Raw genomic sequence first — 21,615 nt, 5'->3', positions numbered from 1 at the left:
CACGATGCATTCACATTTTCTCTGTGCAGAAAATGTGCCGAATATCTCCTTTAAAAAGAGTCCAAGTTACAGTCTGCTGGCAGCTGACTGCACTGGGATCATCCGGGGACTGCAGATTGCTCTAAAGCAAGATTTCATTAGACAAGACTCCGAAGAACAAATTGACAGAAAGGATGAATGTTTGTACGAGTGCGTGTCTGCATTCTTATTTGTACAAAAGTGTTTTGCAGGTTGTCCCGCTGTGTGAGAGAGCAAACACTGACTGAAACCTTTTGGGATTGACAGTCATCTGTAAAGTTATGGCAGCATAGTTTAGACTGTAAACACAGCCTTGAAGGTGCCGTTCTCATTGCCTGGCCACCAAATGACACATCAGTTTTATTTTAACATGATGTGATGTGATGCAATACGATATGCTATGCTACGTAGTGATGTGATGAGAGGTGACTTAGAAGCCATATATCTGCTCTTTTTTTGTGAGATGATGATGATGATGATGATGGTGGTACAGTGGTGGAGTATGATTTTTGGTGATTGGGATAAAAACACAGCAGATCAAGTGAAAAAAAAGACTGGGTTAAGGTGGAAACATGGGTGTGGTAGAAAGAGATCCCTGCATATGGCAAAAGAGAGAGGCGCGTGTGAAAATCATGGTGAAATTAAAGTGATGTAATATCATTAATGTAATATCAGGGATTGTGTGTGCATATGTGAAGAAATTGGTGAATGGATGGAGGATTTTTCAAAACACTAGTGTGTTCAAGCTCCACTAACATAATGTGATGAAATGTATGTATACATCCGTGTGATGAGAAATGAAGAGATCACACCCGAGAGAGGGAGAGAGAAAGAGAGAGAGAGAGAGAGAGAGAGAGAGAGAGAGAGAGAGAGAGAGAGAGAGAGAGAGAGAGAGAGCATCTTGAAAACCCCCACATTGCTTGTGTGTCGTGAACATTTTGAAGCCCCTGGAAAGGAAAGGAAAAAATAATCAAAAAGTCGGACTCTGAACTGGCAGATTGATGTTGAGGGAGGGGGGGCACGGAGCGTTAGAAATGTCTGGTTTTTGGGCCAGTGTGCCGGCGTTTTTTTCAAATCCGTGCACCGGGAGATTTTGTCGAATAACGGGAGAACTGCCCAGCTGCTGCCGGTATGTGAGCGACTTCACACACTGAAGGTAATAAAAGAGAAACCGGCTCGGTGTTTGCTCTTGGATTTGCTTCTGTTTCCTCTCTCTCCCTCTCTTTCTCTTTCTGTTGCATCAATTCGATGCTGCGTGAGGCTGCTGGGCGATGATGCATCGGTGGGGTTTGACTCTGTGAATTCGCATCATATCAAGTCTATTTACCCTGCTCGGACTGATCACCCCGGCAATGTAAATTCCAGCAATTAAGACAGTTTTTTTTTTTTTGCTGACAAGCCTTGCGACAAAAAAGGAAAAAAAAAGAAAAAAGAAAGATATGCCTTGTTTCGACGCGAGGTGCGAGGATGCCTGTAGCTGTGATTGTGTCATTGCTGCGGCACACTCCGGAGCTCCTCGGCTCAAGACAGACACAACTAACCTCAGCTGAAGAGAAGACAGCAAGCTATCAAGTGCTTTACCACCCAACATAAGCCATACCAGCCCGTGCATGTGTGCATGTGTGTGTGTGTGTGTGTGTGTATGGGAGAAGGCCCGGCTTCTGTTGCACTGAGGATTTTGGTGCTTCCCAAGAAACTGCCACATCCCCAAATCCTGTCTGAGGACTGCTGTGAGCTTACAAGCTTCCTGATGGTTTCTGGAGGGCAGCCCTGATGCATCTTGTGAGCGTGAAAACTCCAAGGACCCTTTTTTGCCAGGTTTGCATCACCAGACAGGAGACGGAGCAGACGGTAACTCTGTGTGTGTCATGTTAGAGGCTGGACTCTTGCCCGCTCGCTCCAGCTCTCAGCCAAAATCTCTGACCTGCCCTGTCTGAGCCCTTCTGTATGAGCATCACTGCTTCGCCACAACAGCACAACAGGAAGCAGTGTCAAGCAGCACCAACAGTTTGCAGATATTATTAGTTGTGTGACTGTCCCCCCCGACCCCTCTATCAAAATAAGAGCCCCCCGGAAACCAGGGTCACGATGCAGGTGTCTTTCGCCTGCACTGAGCACAACCTCAAGAGTCGCAGTGAGGACCGACTTTGTGGCCTTCGCACCGCCCCACCTCCTGGAGGAAGCAGTGGAGGCGTAGGGGGAGGTGGTGGAGGAGGAGGAGGCGGTGGTGGCAGTGGAGGAGGAGGCGGTGGAGGTGGTGGAGGAGGAGGCGGTGGACAAGGGAGTAATGGCAACTACATGTCTCAAGGCTCGGTCAAGACCAGGGAGGGGCCCGGGTCCCGTCAGGCTCCACACGGCCATGCCCACATGAAGGAGGCCATCGGGCGCCACACCAGTATGAAGTATAGGTGAGTATGGAGGTTAGGAGCTTCTGGGGTGGAGGGTTAATCCACATCAGAGGGATCTGGCTGGTTTACATTTCACTTTGATTGTCTCGGCCTTTTGACCTCCAGATTATCCCACAGGTACTAGATTAACATAATGAGCATCAGTGGCAAATCCTCTGCCAGCCAGGTGACGAAGCGGCAGGTTCCTCTCATCATGAAGCTCTATACCAGCCAGGCTTTCTGTTTCTATGCCCCTCCTTCGCTTTGTTGAGATGCGAGGTGAAGCTAAGGTTAGCTTGAATAGTCACCAACATGCATCCTGTAACATATTGTGCAGGCTGCCTACACAGCCATTAGCGAGCACTCAGTGAGTGCACATACAGCAGTGATTTTACTGACATTATAAAAAATGACATCAACGATTAAGAAAACGCTTGCACTGATGGATGGGAAAATGCTTATATAATCCATAGCAAACAGCCATAATGTTATCGCAGTGGAACAGACAGTATGCATATAGGAGCATCTGCCATAGGCTTAGGTGTTTTATGCAGATTTTTTGCTCTGGCCTCCTGCGCTCCACCACATATTAATGAAAAGCCTGGCTCCAATAACAGCGTTCCTAAAAGCACCTCAGGACCCTGCAGCTTTTTCTTGGAGGTTTTAAAAGCATTTCATTTTCATAAAATAGAGTTGCAGCCAGGTATCTTATGCACAGAAAACTGTTGTTGCACACTTCAGGTCTGAGTCATAATGTAGAGGGAAAACAGACTAGATAAACAGCAAGAAAGGGGTTTGTTTCTCTCTTTTAGTTTTTCTCTGATTCAGCTCACCTTGATGGATCAGAGCTCCAGCTTAATAGGGTGTTTAAGAAAGGGAATGAGGCCCAAGATGAAACCAGGATATCTCCACTACTGTTTTATCTCCCCTGAGAATTGCATACATTCGTCTGATTGTGTTATTGTGGTTGCTCCGCTCTCTCTGGGAAAGTGTCGGTAATAGGGAGTGCAGCAGCACAATAAGTCTATACAGCATATGGCCGGCTCCAGTTGCCAGTGGCAACACCCCAGGCGTTGCCTTTAGTTTTTGTCTGTCTTATTTCCTAATCAGTCAGCACTGCTGTCGCTGATCAGTCCCTTCCGCAACTGAGTCCTCTCAAAGCCCCCACCACCCGACCGCAGAGCGTGTTTGTGGCAGCACAGTGGTCGCACATTCTCCATTTTACACTGCTATCACGACCACACTGAGGTCAGGAAGGAGCAGGGATCTACATAAAACATGTCTGCATGCCGTATGAATGAGTCTGTGTATCCGTGCAGAGAGTAGATGTTGGAGGTTTCTTGACATGGTAGTAGTGGATTGAGGCTAAATTAAAACCACAATAGAGCAGAGGTGAACAGTTGTGAGTACATTTTATCTACAGATGGCCCCCATTGTATCCACTCTTTTAGCTGTTTGACTACTTGTTTTCTAGTCTCCTAGTCTCCCCTGCTATGTCATTAACGTGAGTATTCATCACTCACCGGCAGGTCACAGACGATGGCACCTGCTGCCAGTTATCACTCCCATGAGCCCCTGCTGCCACCCCCTGCCCCAACTCTTCCGTTTGAATCTCACTTCATCTCTGTTCTTTGATCAACATTTCTCAATTTCTGACAATTTTTTCTTTGAAATACTTCAGGGAACACTGTTGCAGTGTATTGCAGCATCCTCTGTTTGTTAAGTTAAAAACGTGTATGTGTGTGTGTGTGTGTGTGTGTGTGTGTGTGTGTGTGTGTGTGTGTGTGGTTTATAAGATAAGGAGAAAGGTGATGGAAAGGCGACCAATACGCAAACAATGTAAACAGGGAAATGGCTATTGTTAGGGATATTTTCTAACTATATTTACTGCTGCTCAACAACAAGACAACATTCAAAGTTGGCCCCTCCTCCCGAGCTCAATGAGGGTCAGGATGCTCGCGGTCGGTGGATGAAAACCGACCCAAGAACCGAGCTTTGTCTGCTTGACGTTTTGTCTTGCTATATTTGATCAAACATTGTGATTACAAAACTGTGAAACCAACTAAGAAAACTAGAAAGTTACCTGTAATCTAAAAACATGTGTTCACATCAGCACATTTGTATTCCTCAAACCTAGATAAGCACATATAGTTAAACGCAGCAGAAAACAGCAGTTATAGTCTTTTTTTCTTTTTTTTTCGGGACCTGTGGAGGTGAGGTGAGTCTAGAAGTCTCTTCGGAAAAAGTCCCGTTACTCAGCAAATTGGCCGTTTCTATGGTAACCAGGCCCTCTCTTTTCACCGACAGCAGCCTGGTACGCAGGTCAGGTACATTTCCAAGATAGATTTATCTGACACTGTTGGACATTTCTCATGGATTTTGGTCATGGCCACAGGGCACATTGTGTCAGCTGGATGCAGCTATCTTAATGCACGAGTGAGAGGATTTGGGAAGCTTATACGAGTCAAACATTGTTAAAGAAGATGGTGGTTGCAGACTCTAAAGAAACTTTAATAACAGAAGGAGAGACAGAGCTCTCTGTTTCTAAATGCATCAGCCTGTTTTTTTCTCAGGGAGTCCTGAACTTTCGGCAACATTTTGGTTCTGTGCAGTCAGTTTAGCTCACAATTTGTCAAAGGAATAGTTTTACATTTTTGGAAATATATTCATTGACTTTCTTGCAGAGAGTGAGATGAGAAGAAGGATACCACTACATCTCTGGAGAATGCTATCTAACGTCAAACTATTCCTTTTACAGTTTAATGGTCTCAGGTAGACCTGTAGGTCTTTCCAATCTTGTCATAGAAGTCATGTTAAATCAATTTCTAGCAAGCTTTCATCATTTATTTTTTTAATAACCTCAATGTAGTATTGGCAGCACCTAGTGGTAGTTTCTGGTGCTAAAGCAGTGCGCAGCGTCCCCTGACTGCGCATCTCAATGACGATCTTCAACCGCTGCATGTTTTTTGGTGATTAAATCTTAGTTTGGTTTGATGAATTTGTCCGTGGCTGTTTTGTAAAGGCCTGTATATTTTGGGGAATGTTTGTTTGGGTGGTTTGATTTTGTTTATGACGCTTAGAGCAGTTTAGTGGAGTGTGACCCAGTAGACCACCACCAGAACCGTCATGGATCATCAAACCGTGAGGAACAAGCTAACCGGACAGCGCGTTGATCACGTCTAACGTGATGGTGTCTGTGTGCCGCTACCACTTTAGCTTAGTAGCCCCAATAAGTCCCTTTGGACTAACCGTAAGCAAAACCACCAAGTGTCTATTTGCACCCGAATTGTCACAAGGCGGCTATTCGACTATTTACACCTGGTCAAGATGCTAACTTTACTTAATTGAGCAATAGTTAGCTAGCATAATTTAGCAATAGTTCGCTAGTAATGTTTGGCTAGCCAAAAGGCAATTAGCGTTAGTAGTAATAGTGATAGGCTAGTAGTGGTGACAGTAATAGTCTAAAGAGCGATAAAGTATGTGAAGGAAATAGGTTGTTGTTGATGAATTGGACAAACTTAGGACATTCACCAAATTTAGTCCAAGTAGGAGTCCTGTGAAAAGCCTATTTCGTTCACTTAAAGAACAAAATATTAGCATTTTTCAAAAAATTCTTATTTTTAATTATCAGTCGTTTGGTTAGGTTTAGGCAACACAACTACTTGGTTATGTTAAGGAGAAATATTCATAGCCTACAGCAGGTTAGACATACAGTATCTAATGTGTGCCCAGGTTTGGTGCAAATAGCATTGTTTGCTACAGACACCCGGGTGACAATAAGATAAGATATACTTTATTGTTTTTGTCTTGGGCTCTAAGCTGCTGCATCACACAGTACACTTGCCAGCATCACAATCCACATGGACGCATAGAACATAGAACATACATACACTCATGCATGAACATGCTTAAATGCACATGTCGACAATAGTTACACTGTCTATGCCGCCAGGGGGTAAATAGTATCGTTGGTATCTGAAATCTGGGTGCTAATAGCATCTGCCTTTTTTTGTCATTTTTAAATGATCTTAACTCAAGGTCCACTTACTAGCTTGACCCACATGTCGTGGTCTTCATCAGCACATATGGGGTTTCCACAGATACGGGAGAAAGCTCTGGAAAAATGTGGTCAGTAAAGTTATAAAGTTATTATTTTGTCAAACTACTATTTTCAAGGTAACATATGGTCTATATCTCGATACATTTAGAACTTTCTGCTCCTGATGTCTTCTTGTTCTTTGATGGCCTGTAGTTGACTAAAAGTAAAGTCACATTTGAGATGAGTAAACTAGATTGTTAAACCAGATAACAAATAGAAATGTCCACTGACAGGTGATATGCCACAAAGTAAAATACCGTAATATTGATAATACCTATATTCAGTGGCATTTTTAGCTGGAAAACAAGGCTTTGCGTTTGTGTAGAGATTTGAAGTGTCCTGACATTCAACCATGCAGAGAGGCGCTGTTCTCCAGCAGAGTACTCTTGAACAGTGAGTTTTGAAAGCCTGAACTCTCAGCAGCTGATAAAGTAATGATTGAGTTGTACTGATGAACAACCCTGTCAAGTTGTACCGATACATTGTGGCCCTGCGGTGCTATGAGACGGTGATTCAGCCCCAGTCTTATCACTCACTCAGTTACCCTTTTACACACGCTGAGGGCACAATGAATTCACAGCTTCAGCTTGTTAATTTGATCCCAGACTATTTACTTTAATGTGGTTTTAGAGTTGCCTCATACATAAAAAAACTGCAGCAAGCAGACTATTCACACTTTTAAAACCCTATGGATGCCATGATACCAAACAGTGATAAAATATGGACTTCAGAGGGCAGTCGTGATGAATAATACTAATTGAGTAATAATTAAGTGCTTTGGCCTCATATTGTTATCATGATTATCTGGGATGTTTAGCAGGGAGAACAAGGCCACATGCTGCAACAACCTTGACCTTTAACAATCCTCTCGCTGGGTTTTTGAGTTTCAAGCTGACTCAACATATTAGTGACGTTTCTTTGAGGTCCTACAACAAGTTTTAGGCAAAGTAACAATTTACTTGCTTGATTTCATCCTGGCTCCTTATCCAAATATATCCAAATATATCCAAACTGTGATCTGTTTTTGGCTGCTAAACGGCAAAAATGTGGCTGCTTATTTGATCTGCCTCCTAATGATATATATTAACAGGTTGCTGAATGATATAATTATATGTCATAGAACCATGCAATACTTTTTGATATTTGCATAGCTGCAGGGTTGGAGACCTTAAAGGGGTTTTAAAACGTATAACTTAATCTTTTCGAAATGTGAAGTGACTGCTGGGTCAGTGTTGTTTGTTGAGGCTTACATTTGTCAATATTTGCCTGTGGATGGAAGCGATAGCAGCAGTCAGCAGGCTTGTTCTGGACAGCGAGCGTCGTAATCAGGGCCGGGAAATCCACGTCACGTCCTCTGAAAGGGCCGTCTAGTCAAAGTCAGAGTCTGATGTTGTCTTTCAGCGGAGACAAAGTCATTATAGCATGTCATTATGTAAGAGCAGAAACACAGCCTAATAAAAGACAAGTCCTGTGAATGTCCAGGAAGTATTTAAATACATCATCTAACCTTTAATATCTTTGTAAAAGCTCTTTGGAGTCTTAGTTACTTTTACCCAATATTCAGCTGTCTGAAATATGAACATACACTGCAAATGTAATTTCAGTTTTTCCACCTGCTTCACATCTTGATGTTTTAAATCACAGAACAACAAGAGGAACTAGATAAACTGAAGGACAGTGCAACACTCAAAAACATCTTAGCAGCATTTAATCTTTTTAAATTTATTTAGCTGTCAGAGTCTATATTTATGAGGCAGCGGACCAGACACATCTTTCCAATATTCAACTTCATCCCTCGCCACAGACATAATGCAGGTTGGCAGGTAATAGTGCAGTGACCCTTTTCAACGAAAAAACTAACTATGCACTTGTACCACTTGTATTCAAGTTCCCTTAACTTCCCTTAACTGTGTTGGATGTCTATGTTCTTTCATGTGTTGTAAAACCAATTGCCTTTCGGGGACAAAAAGAAAGTTGAAGTTGGTACGCAACATTAGAAGAGAGCAGCTGAGATTGAGCGTCTGTGTGTGAGAGAGAATACTTCTTTTACATTTGCTCTGCTCAGTGTATTTTATAATTAGGATAGACCTACTTACCTAATTGTTTTAATATATCTTTAATATAACTCAATTTAAAAACATTACACTACATGAGCAGTCTGTTGTTTAGCCTAATTCATTAATAATAGCTGAAGCAAGAATTAGAGCGCTGTCAGAATGACACTGGGTCCTTGTCCCTCAAAGTTAATCCGTTCACACAATGTACATTTTCTCACTTATTGTGGTATGTAGCATTGCAGATTGCAAATGTCTGCCTCTACATCAACACAATGGAAGTGAGGGGAAGTTTGTTTGTAGTGCTCAAAGCATGCAAATTCAGCAAAAACAGAAACAATGTCCTTGGTTCTGCTTTTCAGAAATAGTCCCTGGGGATTATCTAGAGTAACAAGGACACTGATCAGAGGAAAGAGATGTTGGTGGAAAATTCAAAAATAATGCAATTTGTCAGTGCTTTGAGCACTGCAAGTAAGAATGAATTTGCCTCCACTGTTTTGAGGCAGAAACTAAAATCTCATAGCGTAGGTGAGAAAATGTGCTCTTTGTAATTTGGGTGAAATGACCCTGAAACCGTGCATACAGCATTATTAAAAGAGAACAGACAGTCCACCATCTTTCCACAGTTTGTGCTCAGAAAATGTGTGTATAGGCGTGTGCGCACACACACACACACACACACACACACACACACACACACACACACACACACTGACGTGAGTGTTATTAATATCTAGGTGTGCTTCCCTCTGGAGAAGAGCCTGCTCAGCATGTGTGTGGCATTTCATGACAACTGCAGGGAAAAAAGCCCTCCATCATTTGCACCTAACCATCTGTAAACAGTGTCTTCCTCCTGTCTCAGGTGAGAACTAACTATAAATGTCAGCACAGGTTAAAATGCTGACTACACCATGACAGAGCACCTGTGTGCCTACCTTCCTTCCTTCCATTAACAATGTATGAACAACCAAGTCCCTGTAATCACCTTGTTCAGAGTTCATGATTTGTGGCGAGAAAGAAAATAGATGAGTAAACACGGAGAGCCCTACTTATGAAGGCTACAGAGAAGCATCTGTGTTTCCGTGTGCCCTGCTCACAAGTGCATTCATGCGTGACTGCATGTAGATCTGTGCCTGTGTTGGGAGTGTTATTCCCATCAAGCGTGAACATTCGCATGAAACGCAACGACCGGCCCCCACTGACTCCGGCACAATATAGATCATGTTAGCTTTTTGCCCGCCAAATGCATGTCAAATGAAATATAGGTTGAGTGTCTGCACACATGCATGTGGCGTGAGAAAGTGGGAGAGAATGTCATGGGAGATGGTGAGAGGAAAGACGGAGCATGTGTCTCTCCAGACTCACCGATAGTAATCCAGCAGACTGCAGCACTGCAGCGGCGGAGTTGAGAGCGGGGAGGGGGCGGCCAGTTGTCATACACAAAAACAATGACATCCCCACATAGCCCAGAAACAGACAAAATAATTGTGTTTTATGTGGCACAGCAATCCTGAATTCACCCACTAATTCACCCTCTTTTGCTCCTGTACTGACGTGCCCAGACGCAAATGTTATTCTCTCAGCTTTGTGCACCTATTTTCTTTAAAAATCCATATTGAACACAAGCTCATTGAAACAGAAAAAGCATGCACTTGTGTAACAGTTGTGGATGCTACCGGATGCTTGACATTCTCTCTAATGCTGACTCATGTTTAGTTCTGTTTGTCACACATTAAATTTGTAATATAACACATAGCATTCTGTTTTTCCATCATGGTGCTCTTGTGTGATTAAGGTGGTAAACACAGTCAGCTTTATTAATGCAATGAATATTTACTACCAGTGTGAGATAGCCTTGTGATAAATAATGTATATATATATATATATATATATATATATATATATATATATATATATATATATATACACAGATTAGTTTGAGACACAGAAATCTCATTTATATAATCTGTATGCAGATACAATATTTTTTATCTTGCAGTTGATGTTGAGTCCCATACTTTTGATGGATTTCAAGCCTTCCTTTTTGTTTTGAAGCTGAATGAAACTGTTTTAACTAGCAGGGAATATTTTGGGGTTGCTTTTATTGGTCCCACCTTGTCAAATATTGTCTGACAAAAATTTCCCTTGAACCGCCACCTGACTGAAGTTGAGGACAAAAAGGCTCAATTTGATGGATGTCACAAAACAAAACCAGTACAGGAGAACCAAACTAATGAAAAAAAAACAAAAAAAACAAAAACATTTGAATATTTGATTTGAAAAAGTCTCTGAAGTGTGTTTTCTCCCATGTGCCTCATTTATATTTACTCCCAGTGTTCAAAGTGACTGTCAGCGTGTGAGAACAGGCAGAGCCGTCATTGGATGACAAACGAGAGCCAGATTACCATACAAGGAAACATCAACATCAAACCCCACTAACAGTTTCCCCTCCATACAACATTTCCAACCTTCCACCTGTGTGCTATTTTGACGAGTTTAAAGGAACGACACAAACAATGAGCGTTTCACACCCGCGCTGCAGCGCACACCCAAACACTGACGCCCACGCGCACACACTGGGCGACATGCTTACATATGCAGGAATCTAAAAATAGCTTAAGGTCAAGCATTAAAAATAGACCAGAGAAAATAAAAGCAGGACTCGTTCGACTGAGTCTAAATGCTCTGACAGTCTGTCTTTCTGCATTTGGCTATTTGTGGCGGACGCAGGCAGGCGGAGAGGGGAGAGAGGAGGGGCGCTGGAGATGAAAAGACGGCGAGCAGCGAGTTGCACTGCAGTTCTGCTGCCTCTCCAGCTGGCTCCGCGGCTAATTAGAATGGGGGAGAGCGCGCATTGGAGGAGGAGAGCGAGCATGAAGCCCACATCCTTTTCAGCCGTACATGCTCCTGTAGCACCAAACGCAGCTCTCTTCTTCTCTGCGCGCTCGCCCTTCAAAATTCAGCTGTCTGAATAATCAGATGGGTAATGGACTCTTCCTTAAGCGTGTGGAACATTTTGAGCCATTTACCGCACTGACCAAAAGAAGCTTTAAGCCCTATCTGAGCTGAGCCCTGTTCCCTCCAGCTGTTTCACTGACCCAGTGTTATACACTGAACTGTTAACATGCGAAGGATGAAAGGTCAATTGTTCAGAAATAATTAGACGCTGGCTGTAATTTAACCACAGGCGAGAAAGACTTTCAATCAGCAGCAGTGCTGGAGGAAGTATTCACATCCAGGAAGACTGTGGAAATAAGTGTGTTCATATTTTGTGATTTTTTTATCTTGTGTTATACTTCAGTTTTATGCACAACACCTGATTTCTGTTACATATTTATATTATTATTATTTAGTCTTTGTATGTTCTTGGTTCATGTATGATTGAATCTTTTGTTTTTTGTTTTTGTTTTCAGTATTTTTAGTACAAAGTGGGAAAATCAAAGTAATCCTTTATTTGAGTCACAGTAGCGATTCCAAAATGTTAAAATACTTGATACTACTGTATCAAAATCTTATTTTTTTCAAAATAACTAGTAACCACAGCTGTGATGTAAATGTAGTGGAGTAAAAGTATAAAATATCATAAAAGTGAAACAGTAAAGTAGCTCAGACCTTGGGTGCAGCACTTGTCACTCACACACATCAATGTACTGTAAGATGGGGTCTCGTCTGTGATTGTTTGTGTAAATGTATCCTAAATGCCCACACATCATACCTATTTCTGAGCTTCACAGATTCTTTCTTTCTTTCTTCACAGGAACCTTGGGAAGTCGGGCCTACGTGTTTCCTGCCTCGGGTTAGGTGAGTTGGTTTGAAGGCAGGATAATATTCACCTCTGTTTCAACCCCTCCAACAAAACAACGTCTCTGCCTCTCCTCTCGTTCAGGCACCTGGGTGACGTTTGGATCACAGATCTCTGATGAGGTGAGATCTCTGTTGTCTCTGTTTGTATGAGAAGTTGATTCCTGAACACCCTCACTCGTATTGCTTTTGTGGAAAACACTGAGTTCAATCTCTGTTTTCAATTATAGAAATGTTTGAAAATCCCACAGACCTGATACCTAGAAACTAAAGTAGCTGGTGGATTTTATTCGATATTATCTCTACTGTATTAGCCTCCCTGCATCGTGCCCTTCACGGACAACCTCTGTGTAATTGGAATTTGTCCACCGTCTCTGTCTCTCAGTCTTAATGTTTGTGTTCCCCCAGATGGCCGAGAACCTGATGACCATAGCTTATGAGAACGGAGTGAACCTGTTTGACACAGCAGAGGTGTACGCGTCTGGAAGGTCAGGCTCCGCTTATTCCTCCAAGCATAGAGAAAAACTTCAGCTTCAGGTTTTCTTTTCCGAGAATGTACTTTTAAGTGTTCTTCATATCCTCTGATGCAACCTCTCTCTTGAGTGTTCCGGTTTCTTTAACATATGACAAGAGTTTCTGTATGATTCAACATTGTTGGGCAGAAATCTGAATTTAGCATCAACCTATCACAGTAAATGATGTGTTTCTCCACAGAGCGGAAATCACTCTAGGCAACATTATCAAGAAGAAAGGATGGAGGTGATATTACTCATTTTTCCAGACTGACTCACATGTGAAAAGCTTTCTAACTCTATTATATTATGAATATACTTTTTGAAAACTTAATAAAATAATGTCTTGCTTTTCTGAAATGCACTGCATGGCCACAATTTCTATTACTGTTGGAACAGGAGCATTAAAATGTCTCAAGGGAAATTCATACTTTTTAGAAAAATAAGGAGCTTTAGCCTCAGAAAGACTATAAAAGGATTAAAATGTTACCATTTTAAAATAAATACTGGTGGCTGACTTGCCTGGCTGCCAAACCTGTCTGGGAAATCCTTGAGATATTTTTAATCTGAGGAGAAAATGTATTGCAGGCATGCAGAAAGAAAACTGTTATACTTACATTTAGAAATCAGAAGATTGAAGATTTCAGAACATTCTTTTAAATACTTTCCCATGATAACTGTCCTCCTAATCCTTGTGTCTTTGCCAGGCGTTCAAGTTTTGTCATCACAACAAAGATCTATTGGGGAGGCCAGTAAGTATAACACTTAAAGACAATATGCTTAAAAGGCAAAATCATTGTTTTCATTCTTCCTTTCTATAGAACATCAATAATTTTAGTTTTCATCACTTTACAGAGCAGAGACAGAGAGAGGACTCTCCAGAAAGCACATTATTGAAGGTAGCGTATTTTTTATTTTTTTAACAGTGAAGTACCTGAAATTAATTTAGAAACAATCATTACCAAATACAAGAAGGTTCAGGTTTAGCTCCAGGTGGGTTAAAAACTTAACCTACACTTAGAGGTTAAAGTTCAAAAGTCTGTTTTATTGGATTGTATTGTACTTATATTTGATATAAAATGTTTCCCAGAATGCATTGGTTTGGGCCCCAGAACCCTGAGATGTGATGAATCATTTGAGGACCCTGAGTGTGTGTGTGCACTGTTCGTCTCGCTCAGTTAAATCACTCCATGTCTCGTGTCACAGTAAAAACAGCAAGATGTTTAAATTAAATAAACCACCACATACCAAAAACAAGTAAAGTCCTTTACAACAGCTGATGGTTTGCATTGACATGTTAGTGGACTGTTTGCTGATAGGAGATGAGGAGCATGATTATAGCAAAAGTGAGAAAGTTGATGAAAATCAAATGAGTGAAATCAGATGAGGACGTTTTGGTGGATTGTCATCAGATATTGCCGCTAACTGAAGTCTGTCTCTCTAGAAACAAAGGTACAGGGGGTCAGATGAGGGAACGTCAATATTCACTGCTGATAACATCTCAGGATCATCAAGGTTATCTTTACAGACACTTAATCAGTTCCCCCTGCCCCAAAATAATCCTAAAGAGGCTATTGGCCTTATATAGGGTCATCTTCATTGTATGTTTTGTAAGAAGTGTGGCCTCGGGTGACCATTTACCAAGGAGTTGAATGGGCTGTTTGACCGTCATTGTCATGAGGCTTTTGATTTGAGGCTATTGCGTAAGTGAGTGGACTATGTGCAAGGACAGCGCTCATATTTGGATTTCATATTTCTCTTAATTTGTGGCCACCTTGTGGGTGGCAATATTGGTCTGTCAGTCCACCACTTTGGTCCAGACTGAATTATCTCAGCAACAATTGGATGGATTGCAATTTTGTATAGACAGTCATGATTCCTACCTAGTAGATGAATCCTAATTGCTTTGGTTATCCCCTGACTTTTGCTCTAGTGCCACCATGAGGTTGACATCTGTTCGCCATCTACTTTGGTTTACCCATTAACCTCTGCTGCACTTTGTGTTCGGTGCTAATTAGGATAAGGGATAGGTGATAATTCAATATGATAATATATTGTCTTTAAATTAAATCATATATTGTGATACACAATCACGTCGTCTTAAATAACAAGCACTTATACTGACTCAAAGGGAATTGTTTTGAGGGAATATCATTCGAAAATCGCAGTTTTGTTTTAACATCACACTTAACATTTACATTAACTTAACATTACCACTAAAAATGTGATTAACAAATGTGTAAATATGGAAATATTTATATATATATTTCTTAATTTCACTTGAAACTGTCGTGCCCATCTTGCACTGAAGTTCTTAACACAATGAGAAAATACTCAGGCTATAACTGGATATAAATTAAGATTGTATACATGGTGAACATCATTCCTATTAAACAACATTTTCATAGTGAGCATGTTAGCATTTAGCTCAAAGCACCACTGTGCTGACGTGCTGACTCATAGACATTCTGATGATGACGACGTCTAATCGCTGACCATTGCTTATTACAGGTTTACGAGGATCCTTATCAAGACTCCAGCTAGATTATGTGGACATTGTTTTTGCCAACAGAAACGATGTCAACAGTCCCATGGAAGGTCAGTTACAGATGTTTGAAATTATTGTTCTTGTTTGCTGCAATGAATTGCCTTGAATTGTTCAAAATAGTGTAATGTAAATATGGTGTATGCTGTGATTTACAGAGATTGTACGGGCCATGACGTTTGTAATAAACCAGGGTATGGCTATGTACTGGGGCACATCACGCTGGAGTGCCATGGAAATCATGGTGAATGCTGCTCTCACACTCAGAAAAGCTCACTCTTGACAAACTGAAGGCTGTCATGTTATGGCATAAATGATATTCGGTAACCATTTTGTCTCTGCCTGTTTGGCACCAGGAGGCGTATTCGGTGGCACGCCAGTTCAACCTGATACCACCTGTGTGTGAGCAGGCAGAGTATCACTATTTCCAGAGGGATAAAGTGGAGGTGCAGCTTCCCGAGCTCTACCACAAGATCGGTCAGACATCCACAGTCCTGCAGATCTATTTATCTTTATTCTTTTAATTGAAGGTTTCTTTCTGTTTAATTCAAAAAGATCTGCTCTTATTCCACACTTCCAGGTGTTGGAGCAATGACCTGGTCTCCACTTGCCTGTGGATTAATCACAGGGAAGTACAGTGATGGTGTGCCAGAGTGCTCCAGAGCAGCAATGAAGGTCAGTTTGATTTGACTGGCCCTCTTCTGGGATTCCTCTCATTGGAAATCAGCCTCGGTGTAATTCTCTCCCTGATCAGTGGGGTATTGCAGTGTGAAATCAGTTCTGCATTAACACTTTTCTCCATTTTGTTCCTGGTGAAGGGATACCAGTGGCTGAAAGAGCGGGTGAACAGCGAGGAAGGCCGCAGGCAACTTGCTAAAATCAAGGAGCTCCATCTACTGGCAGACAGGCTGGGCTGCACTGCTGCACAGTTGGCCATTGGTACGACAAGGACAATAACAAGACTGCACTGTGGAGACATACAGATACTGTGTTTACTTTATCGTTGTGCGACTGACGGTTTAAATTGATCTGTTTCAGATTTGCTTTTTGTCAAAGCTGAAATGTTTTTGGAGTACAAAACTATTGATTCAAAATGTCTGTGTAAGACAGAAGACATGTCTTCAAAATGTCTGTGTAAATATCTGTGTAAAAGCACTGATAACTGATGTGTCTGATGTCACCTTATTGTTTTTTACAGCCTGGTGTCTGCGCAGTGAGGGAGTCAGCTCGGTACTTCTGGGTGTTTCTAATACAGACCAGCTACTTGAGAACCTGGGTGCCCTACGGGTAGAATTTATTTCCTTTTTTCCTTTCATGTTAAGAATTTAGCCTGACACACTGACCCATTGTTGTAAGAACCAATAGGTATGCTTATTTGTGAGCAATGTAAACGACAAAAAGACAAATATTTGCCTTTCTTTCTTCCTGCTTACAGATTTTAACCCAAATGACCCCTCAAACTATTACTGAGATTGATGCCCTGCTGGGAAACAAGCCACACTCGAAGAAAGAGTTGCGCGCTTGAAGATGCAAATCCGAGTGACAGATGATGTTTCGAGATGACGAAGAAGACAAATGACATTGGGGAAACATCGTTTTTTGCTCTGCTGTATACTCAACAACTTGCATGTCCTCAGCAACATTATGCTTCCAGTATGTGCGCATATCCATTTTGCGCACTACGTTGTATCATGTATGAAAAAAAGAACATCTCTCAATTGGGGAAAAAAAGAAAAAATAACAGGTCATACATTGCTCACTGCCGATTGTTCACAGCTTAATTATTTCTACAGAGGGGAGTCTCTGCCATCCAAAGAGACCAACAGAGGTTGAAAGATGTTCAACTGAGGTCAAAGCAGATTTGACTCTTGTTAATCAAATGTTCTAAAGTGGAAAAAAAAACACCTCTGTGCAAAAATGGAACTTTAAAGTGTGAATGGTGCTTTCATTGGCCATGAGTCTCCTCCCCTCGCAGCTGCCTGTTATTCTGTATGGTGTTTAGTACCCAGCAGCCACAGAGCCAAAGGTTAGTGCTCATGTCACTAGCCTAACATTTCCCATAGTGTGCATGTGACTGATCTGCCACGCTCACTGCTTTACAGGGTTGGGAACAATAGATTACTTGTAAAGTTGTTGCAGTGAAGAAAAAAAAAAATCCTGTATGGTCTAACTAAAAAAAAAAATAAAAAAACTGATCACATGTTTTAAACATTGATTTATTACTTTGAAAGTAACCAAATGTGAGCATTTTTGCACATACTGAAATAATGATGGCACAAATTACTTGAATTAAAATGAATGGATTATACTGCAACGGCAACTGATAGACTGGCTTTTTAAATTAAAGTGCACTATGTTAGTTATTAAAATACAAAATTGGCAATCAGAAGTGGCTAAAATGTTGAAAGTAACTTTCCCAACCCTGCTGCTTTCTCAGCAGTCTTTTTGCCTCTCCTGTTTGTAAACTGTGCGCATGTCCCTTTAAGAGAGAATAGCCCTAACGGGGTATAAATGTGGCATGGCTTTTATGGCTTATGTAGATTTGCAGTGCCCTTGTAAGCCATTTTTTCTTACTCTAAATGGTCTGGCAGTTTGATCCAGGATCTGTGCTGGCGGGCACTCTTGCTTTCAGGAGTCTGCAGTCTGCAGACACGGCTGTGTGTCCATCTGACGTATAGACTTTGTATTGTCCAACTGTATCAAAACGATGCCATTCTTGTGAAGAGCATCATTGTTCCTAAATCAGAGGCTTGAGACATTTGGACTATGTGGAAAGGTCACTGAGCATCTGACACAAAGATTTGGACACTGTGGGGAAATAGTAGTTTTAAAATAATAGAACATCAATGATATGACTGAGTTTGTCTAATGTGATATTACTCTTGCCACAGGTCACTTGGGGTAAGATTTAGCAAATGTAACTATTTTTTTTTGTTTTTGTGGAAGCCTAAAAATATAGCTTCTCTGCTCATTTCTCTGGGAGTTCTCTCTCTGTATCGTTTGTTCCCTAGATTCTTGCACACATGCACAACTCGTTTTCTACTGTGCATTGTATGTCTTTACCCTTTAGTTTTGTATTGATTTCAATACTTTCTAATGTGAAGGGGTGATTTGTTCATTTTGTGAATTTTCTTTTTTTCCCCCATGAAAACAGCACCAATCTCCAGAGCGGATGATTTAATACATGAAGTTGTTTTATTTGGTGCAAGGTTACATTGTACTGTAAATAGGCTTTTCTGTTTGGCAGTGAGTTAAAAAGATAAAGGTTAAAGATATGAATCCTGAAGGAGCAGCTGAAACGTTGCTCTCTTCTGTGACTCTCATGATGTTCAGTTAGACTGAGTGTAGCTTCCAGTGTACAAAGATACTTCAATCAAACCTTGAAAATGTAACTTTTGCCTGCATAACTTATATTTTACTGTCTTGCAACAAAGAGAAACCAAACGAGAGACGAGACAACTCATTCTGAATGTATCATGTCTGTTGCTCAAACCTAAAGGAACGAAGCACATAACTTGTTTTCAAGATCATTTCCATTTGAAACTGTTGCAAACATTTACATTGGAATTAGAACAAAAAGGTTCACCATGCAGGAGATTCATGCACACACACACCATTCTGAGTCAAAATGTTTATAGAAAGTCCAATAAGATTTGTGTATTTACTATTCATAACCTGAACCTTTAGGCTAAACCATAGCTGTAATGTTAAAGTTAGCTAACCTTCCATGTTAACATTTGGAATAAACTGTTTATTTGTATATATGTACAGGGATTTTAATTTATGATCTGCATATAAACAACCTATCGCCCCAAAAGACACTAAATAGCATATTGGCTATTACCCACAATGCAGCCAGTTCTAAGATTCTAATCGACCTCTAGTGAATCATACCATTTGCTCCCATGATGGTTTTTAGCTTCCTTCGGTACGCTTAACAGAACAACATACTGTTGATGGGTACACTCACTCAAATGACTCACTAACTACTGACTGTATTTGCACAAAACTGTTATCCCTCAGATTCAACACGTTTATGCAGACAACGTATAAACAAGCAGCAGCAGCTCCTTGACGTACTGCTTCTTCTCATCGTTACAGCTAGTCTGCACTCATAAATTCAGCCAGCAAACAAAGACACCAGTACATAACACATACCGCGTAATGCATACCTTCTAAGCTTATTAGACATACTTTCAGGCTACCTTGAACCGGTTTGGTTGCACCATTTCTGCACCCAGTGAAACTCTAATTGTGCCTTTGTGTGTACTTCCTGGTGTGGTAGTGTGTGACACTAATATGATTCTTTTTGCAAGTACAGACAATGACAGCTTCAAGTACTGAGCATGGAGGAGGCGCCATGATTTTGTCTGTGCGTCTGTACTATACATGTATTGAAAGAGATACATTCCTTTTGGAGATGTTTTAAATATAGCAAGGCACATCAGAAGCTTTTGCAAAATGCAAAACTGCTTGTGAAATACTGTTAGTGCCCGTGTAGTCTTAGATTGAGCTGTTACTTTTATTCCTGAGTGTTTCTCATTCTGGCAAAGACATTTTTTTAGTTGACATGACCAACCTTTTAGCTTTCCTGTATTTGAATGTGTGACTACACAGCTGTGTTTCGCAGACTCACTCATACTTGTAACAAAGGCCCAGATCTACTAAATATCTGTGGTGGCATTAGGCAATTGAGGTTTGAAAAATGGCACTTCTGAATTATTAAACACGTGTACAAACAGATATACAATTGCATATGAAAATACAGATGCAGATTTACACGTTATAGTTCGATGTATTTTGAGATTTTGGTAAATGACTCTTATCCTGGGTGATAATATGAAAAAAAATGCTGATTTACAAGAAGTACATAAAGGAGATAAAAACACAGTTTTAACATACAGATAACTCTTTTAAGTTAGATGTACCAATACATGCAACACTCCCACTGCTTTAGAAAGAAACAACAGAAACTAAACCACAAACTAAATGGAATCCTGTCATCCACCCAAATGTGTGGCAGCTTCACATGTGGGCCTCTGGGTCATTCAAATGGATGTTACAAGAACAATGTGATAGCTGTGTGTCCTGCGCTGATCTGTGCCGCTGAAAGAGCAGATCCTGCTGGGACACCACACGTGCTTACTACAAACACAACACATCTGTGACGCCAACACTACTGCTAGCCTCGTGTGTGTGTGTGTGTGTGTGTGTGTGTGTGTGTGTGTGTGTGTGTGTGTTACACAAAGCCACCCTCTGATAAAGATTATCATATGTGCTGGAAAATGTAGCATGTGTCACTGCTAACGCTGCCAAAGAAAAACAGGTTTCACCGCATGATTCATCCTTCTTGTGAAGATGCTGGTTGGAAAAGGTGATGAAAAACAGAGAGCAAACAAGTCAGTGGATGAGCACATTTGAGACTTACAAAGCCCCCCACATCTAATAAATTACACTTAATACCTTGCCTGTTGCTTTAGTACCAGTTCAGTGAATATATAAATGATCAGGCACAGCACTGATGCACCAAGTAGCCTGTAGCTGCTGCTGCTGCTGTGTACCAAAGGTTACAGATGTCAACTGAGATTCCCTTACAGCTATAGTAATTTAAAAGAGCAAGGCAAAGTATGTCGCAATGATTGTGCCATTTACTACATCTGTGTCTGTATTGTGACATTTAAATACATTCAGTGAAGTTTTAAGTGGACTTAAAAGGGTTGCCTCTGTAGCCAAATCCTGACACACATATATATATATATATATGCATATATATATGCATATATATATATATATATATATATATATATATATATATATATATATATATATATATATATATATATATATATATATATATGCAGGAGCCACTCCATCACATTGGGTTACCATCCTGAACTAAATACTCACTAGCACACCATAATATTTAGTATGCCAGAAATCATTTAGTATGTTTGCAGTTTGCAAGCCAGCATGCTTTTCTGGCTATTCTGACCCATAATGCTCTGCCCAGCATATAAACTGTATGAGCAAGAGGGTCAAAGTTGGGACTTACAACTTCCTCATTCAATTCATTATGAGGAAGTAGTATGTCCCAATAGAGGGCGTGCTGCATGCAACAGTACATACTTTGAAAGGGCAGCTGCAGTATGTAGTAAAACAAATAAAAGTATGTGATTTGGAACGCAGCTCAAATTTGTAT

The 21,615-nt window shown here is 40.9% G+C and overlaps 1 protein-coding gene across 1 annotated transcript; it reads left to right on the top strand.

The window, feature by feature from the left end:
- The first annotated feature begins 902 nt into the window (after positions 1-902).
- Positions 903-21,151, top strand: LOC137876310 (voltage-gated potassium channel subunit beta-2-like). The gene is made up of 14 exons (XM_068715772.1): positions 903-2,426; positions 12,316-12,359; positions 12,445-12,482; positions 12,768-12,847; positions 13,074-13,118; positions 13,579-13,623; positions 13,727-13,770; positions 15,383-15,469; positions 15,575-15,660; positions 15,773-15,893; positions 15,997-16,091; positions 16,235-16,355; positions 16,615-16,703; positions 16,852-21,151. The coding sequence occupies exons 1-14, from the start codon at positions 2,107-2,109 to the stop codon at positions 16,939-16,941; spliced, it is 1,305 nt and encodes a 434-aa protein (XP_068571873.1). The 5' UTR covers positions 903-2,106; the 3' UTR covers positions 16,942-21,151.
- Positions 21,152-21,615: the final 464 nt, after the last annotated feature.

The sequence above is a fragment of the Cebidichthys violaceus genome, unplaced genomic scaffold (genome assembly GCF_023349555.1).
Source record: "Cebidichthys violaceus isolate CVI_PGR_0920_01 unplaced genomic scaffold, fCebVio1.0.p SCAF_20, whole genome shotgun sequence".
Taxonomy (NCBI): domain Eukaryota; kingdom Metazoa; phylum Chordata; class Actinopteri; order Perciformes; family Stichaeidae; genus Cebidichthys; species Cebidichthys violaceus.
The sequence above is the reverse complement of the archived record's forward strand: the minus strand, read 5'-3'. Positions and strand labels throughout refer to the sequence as shown.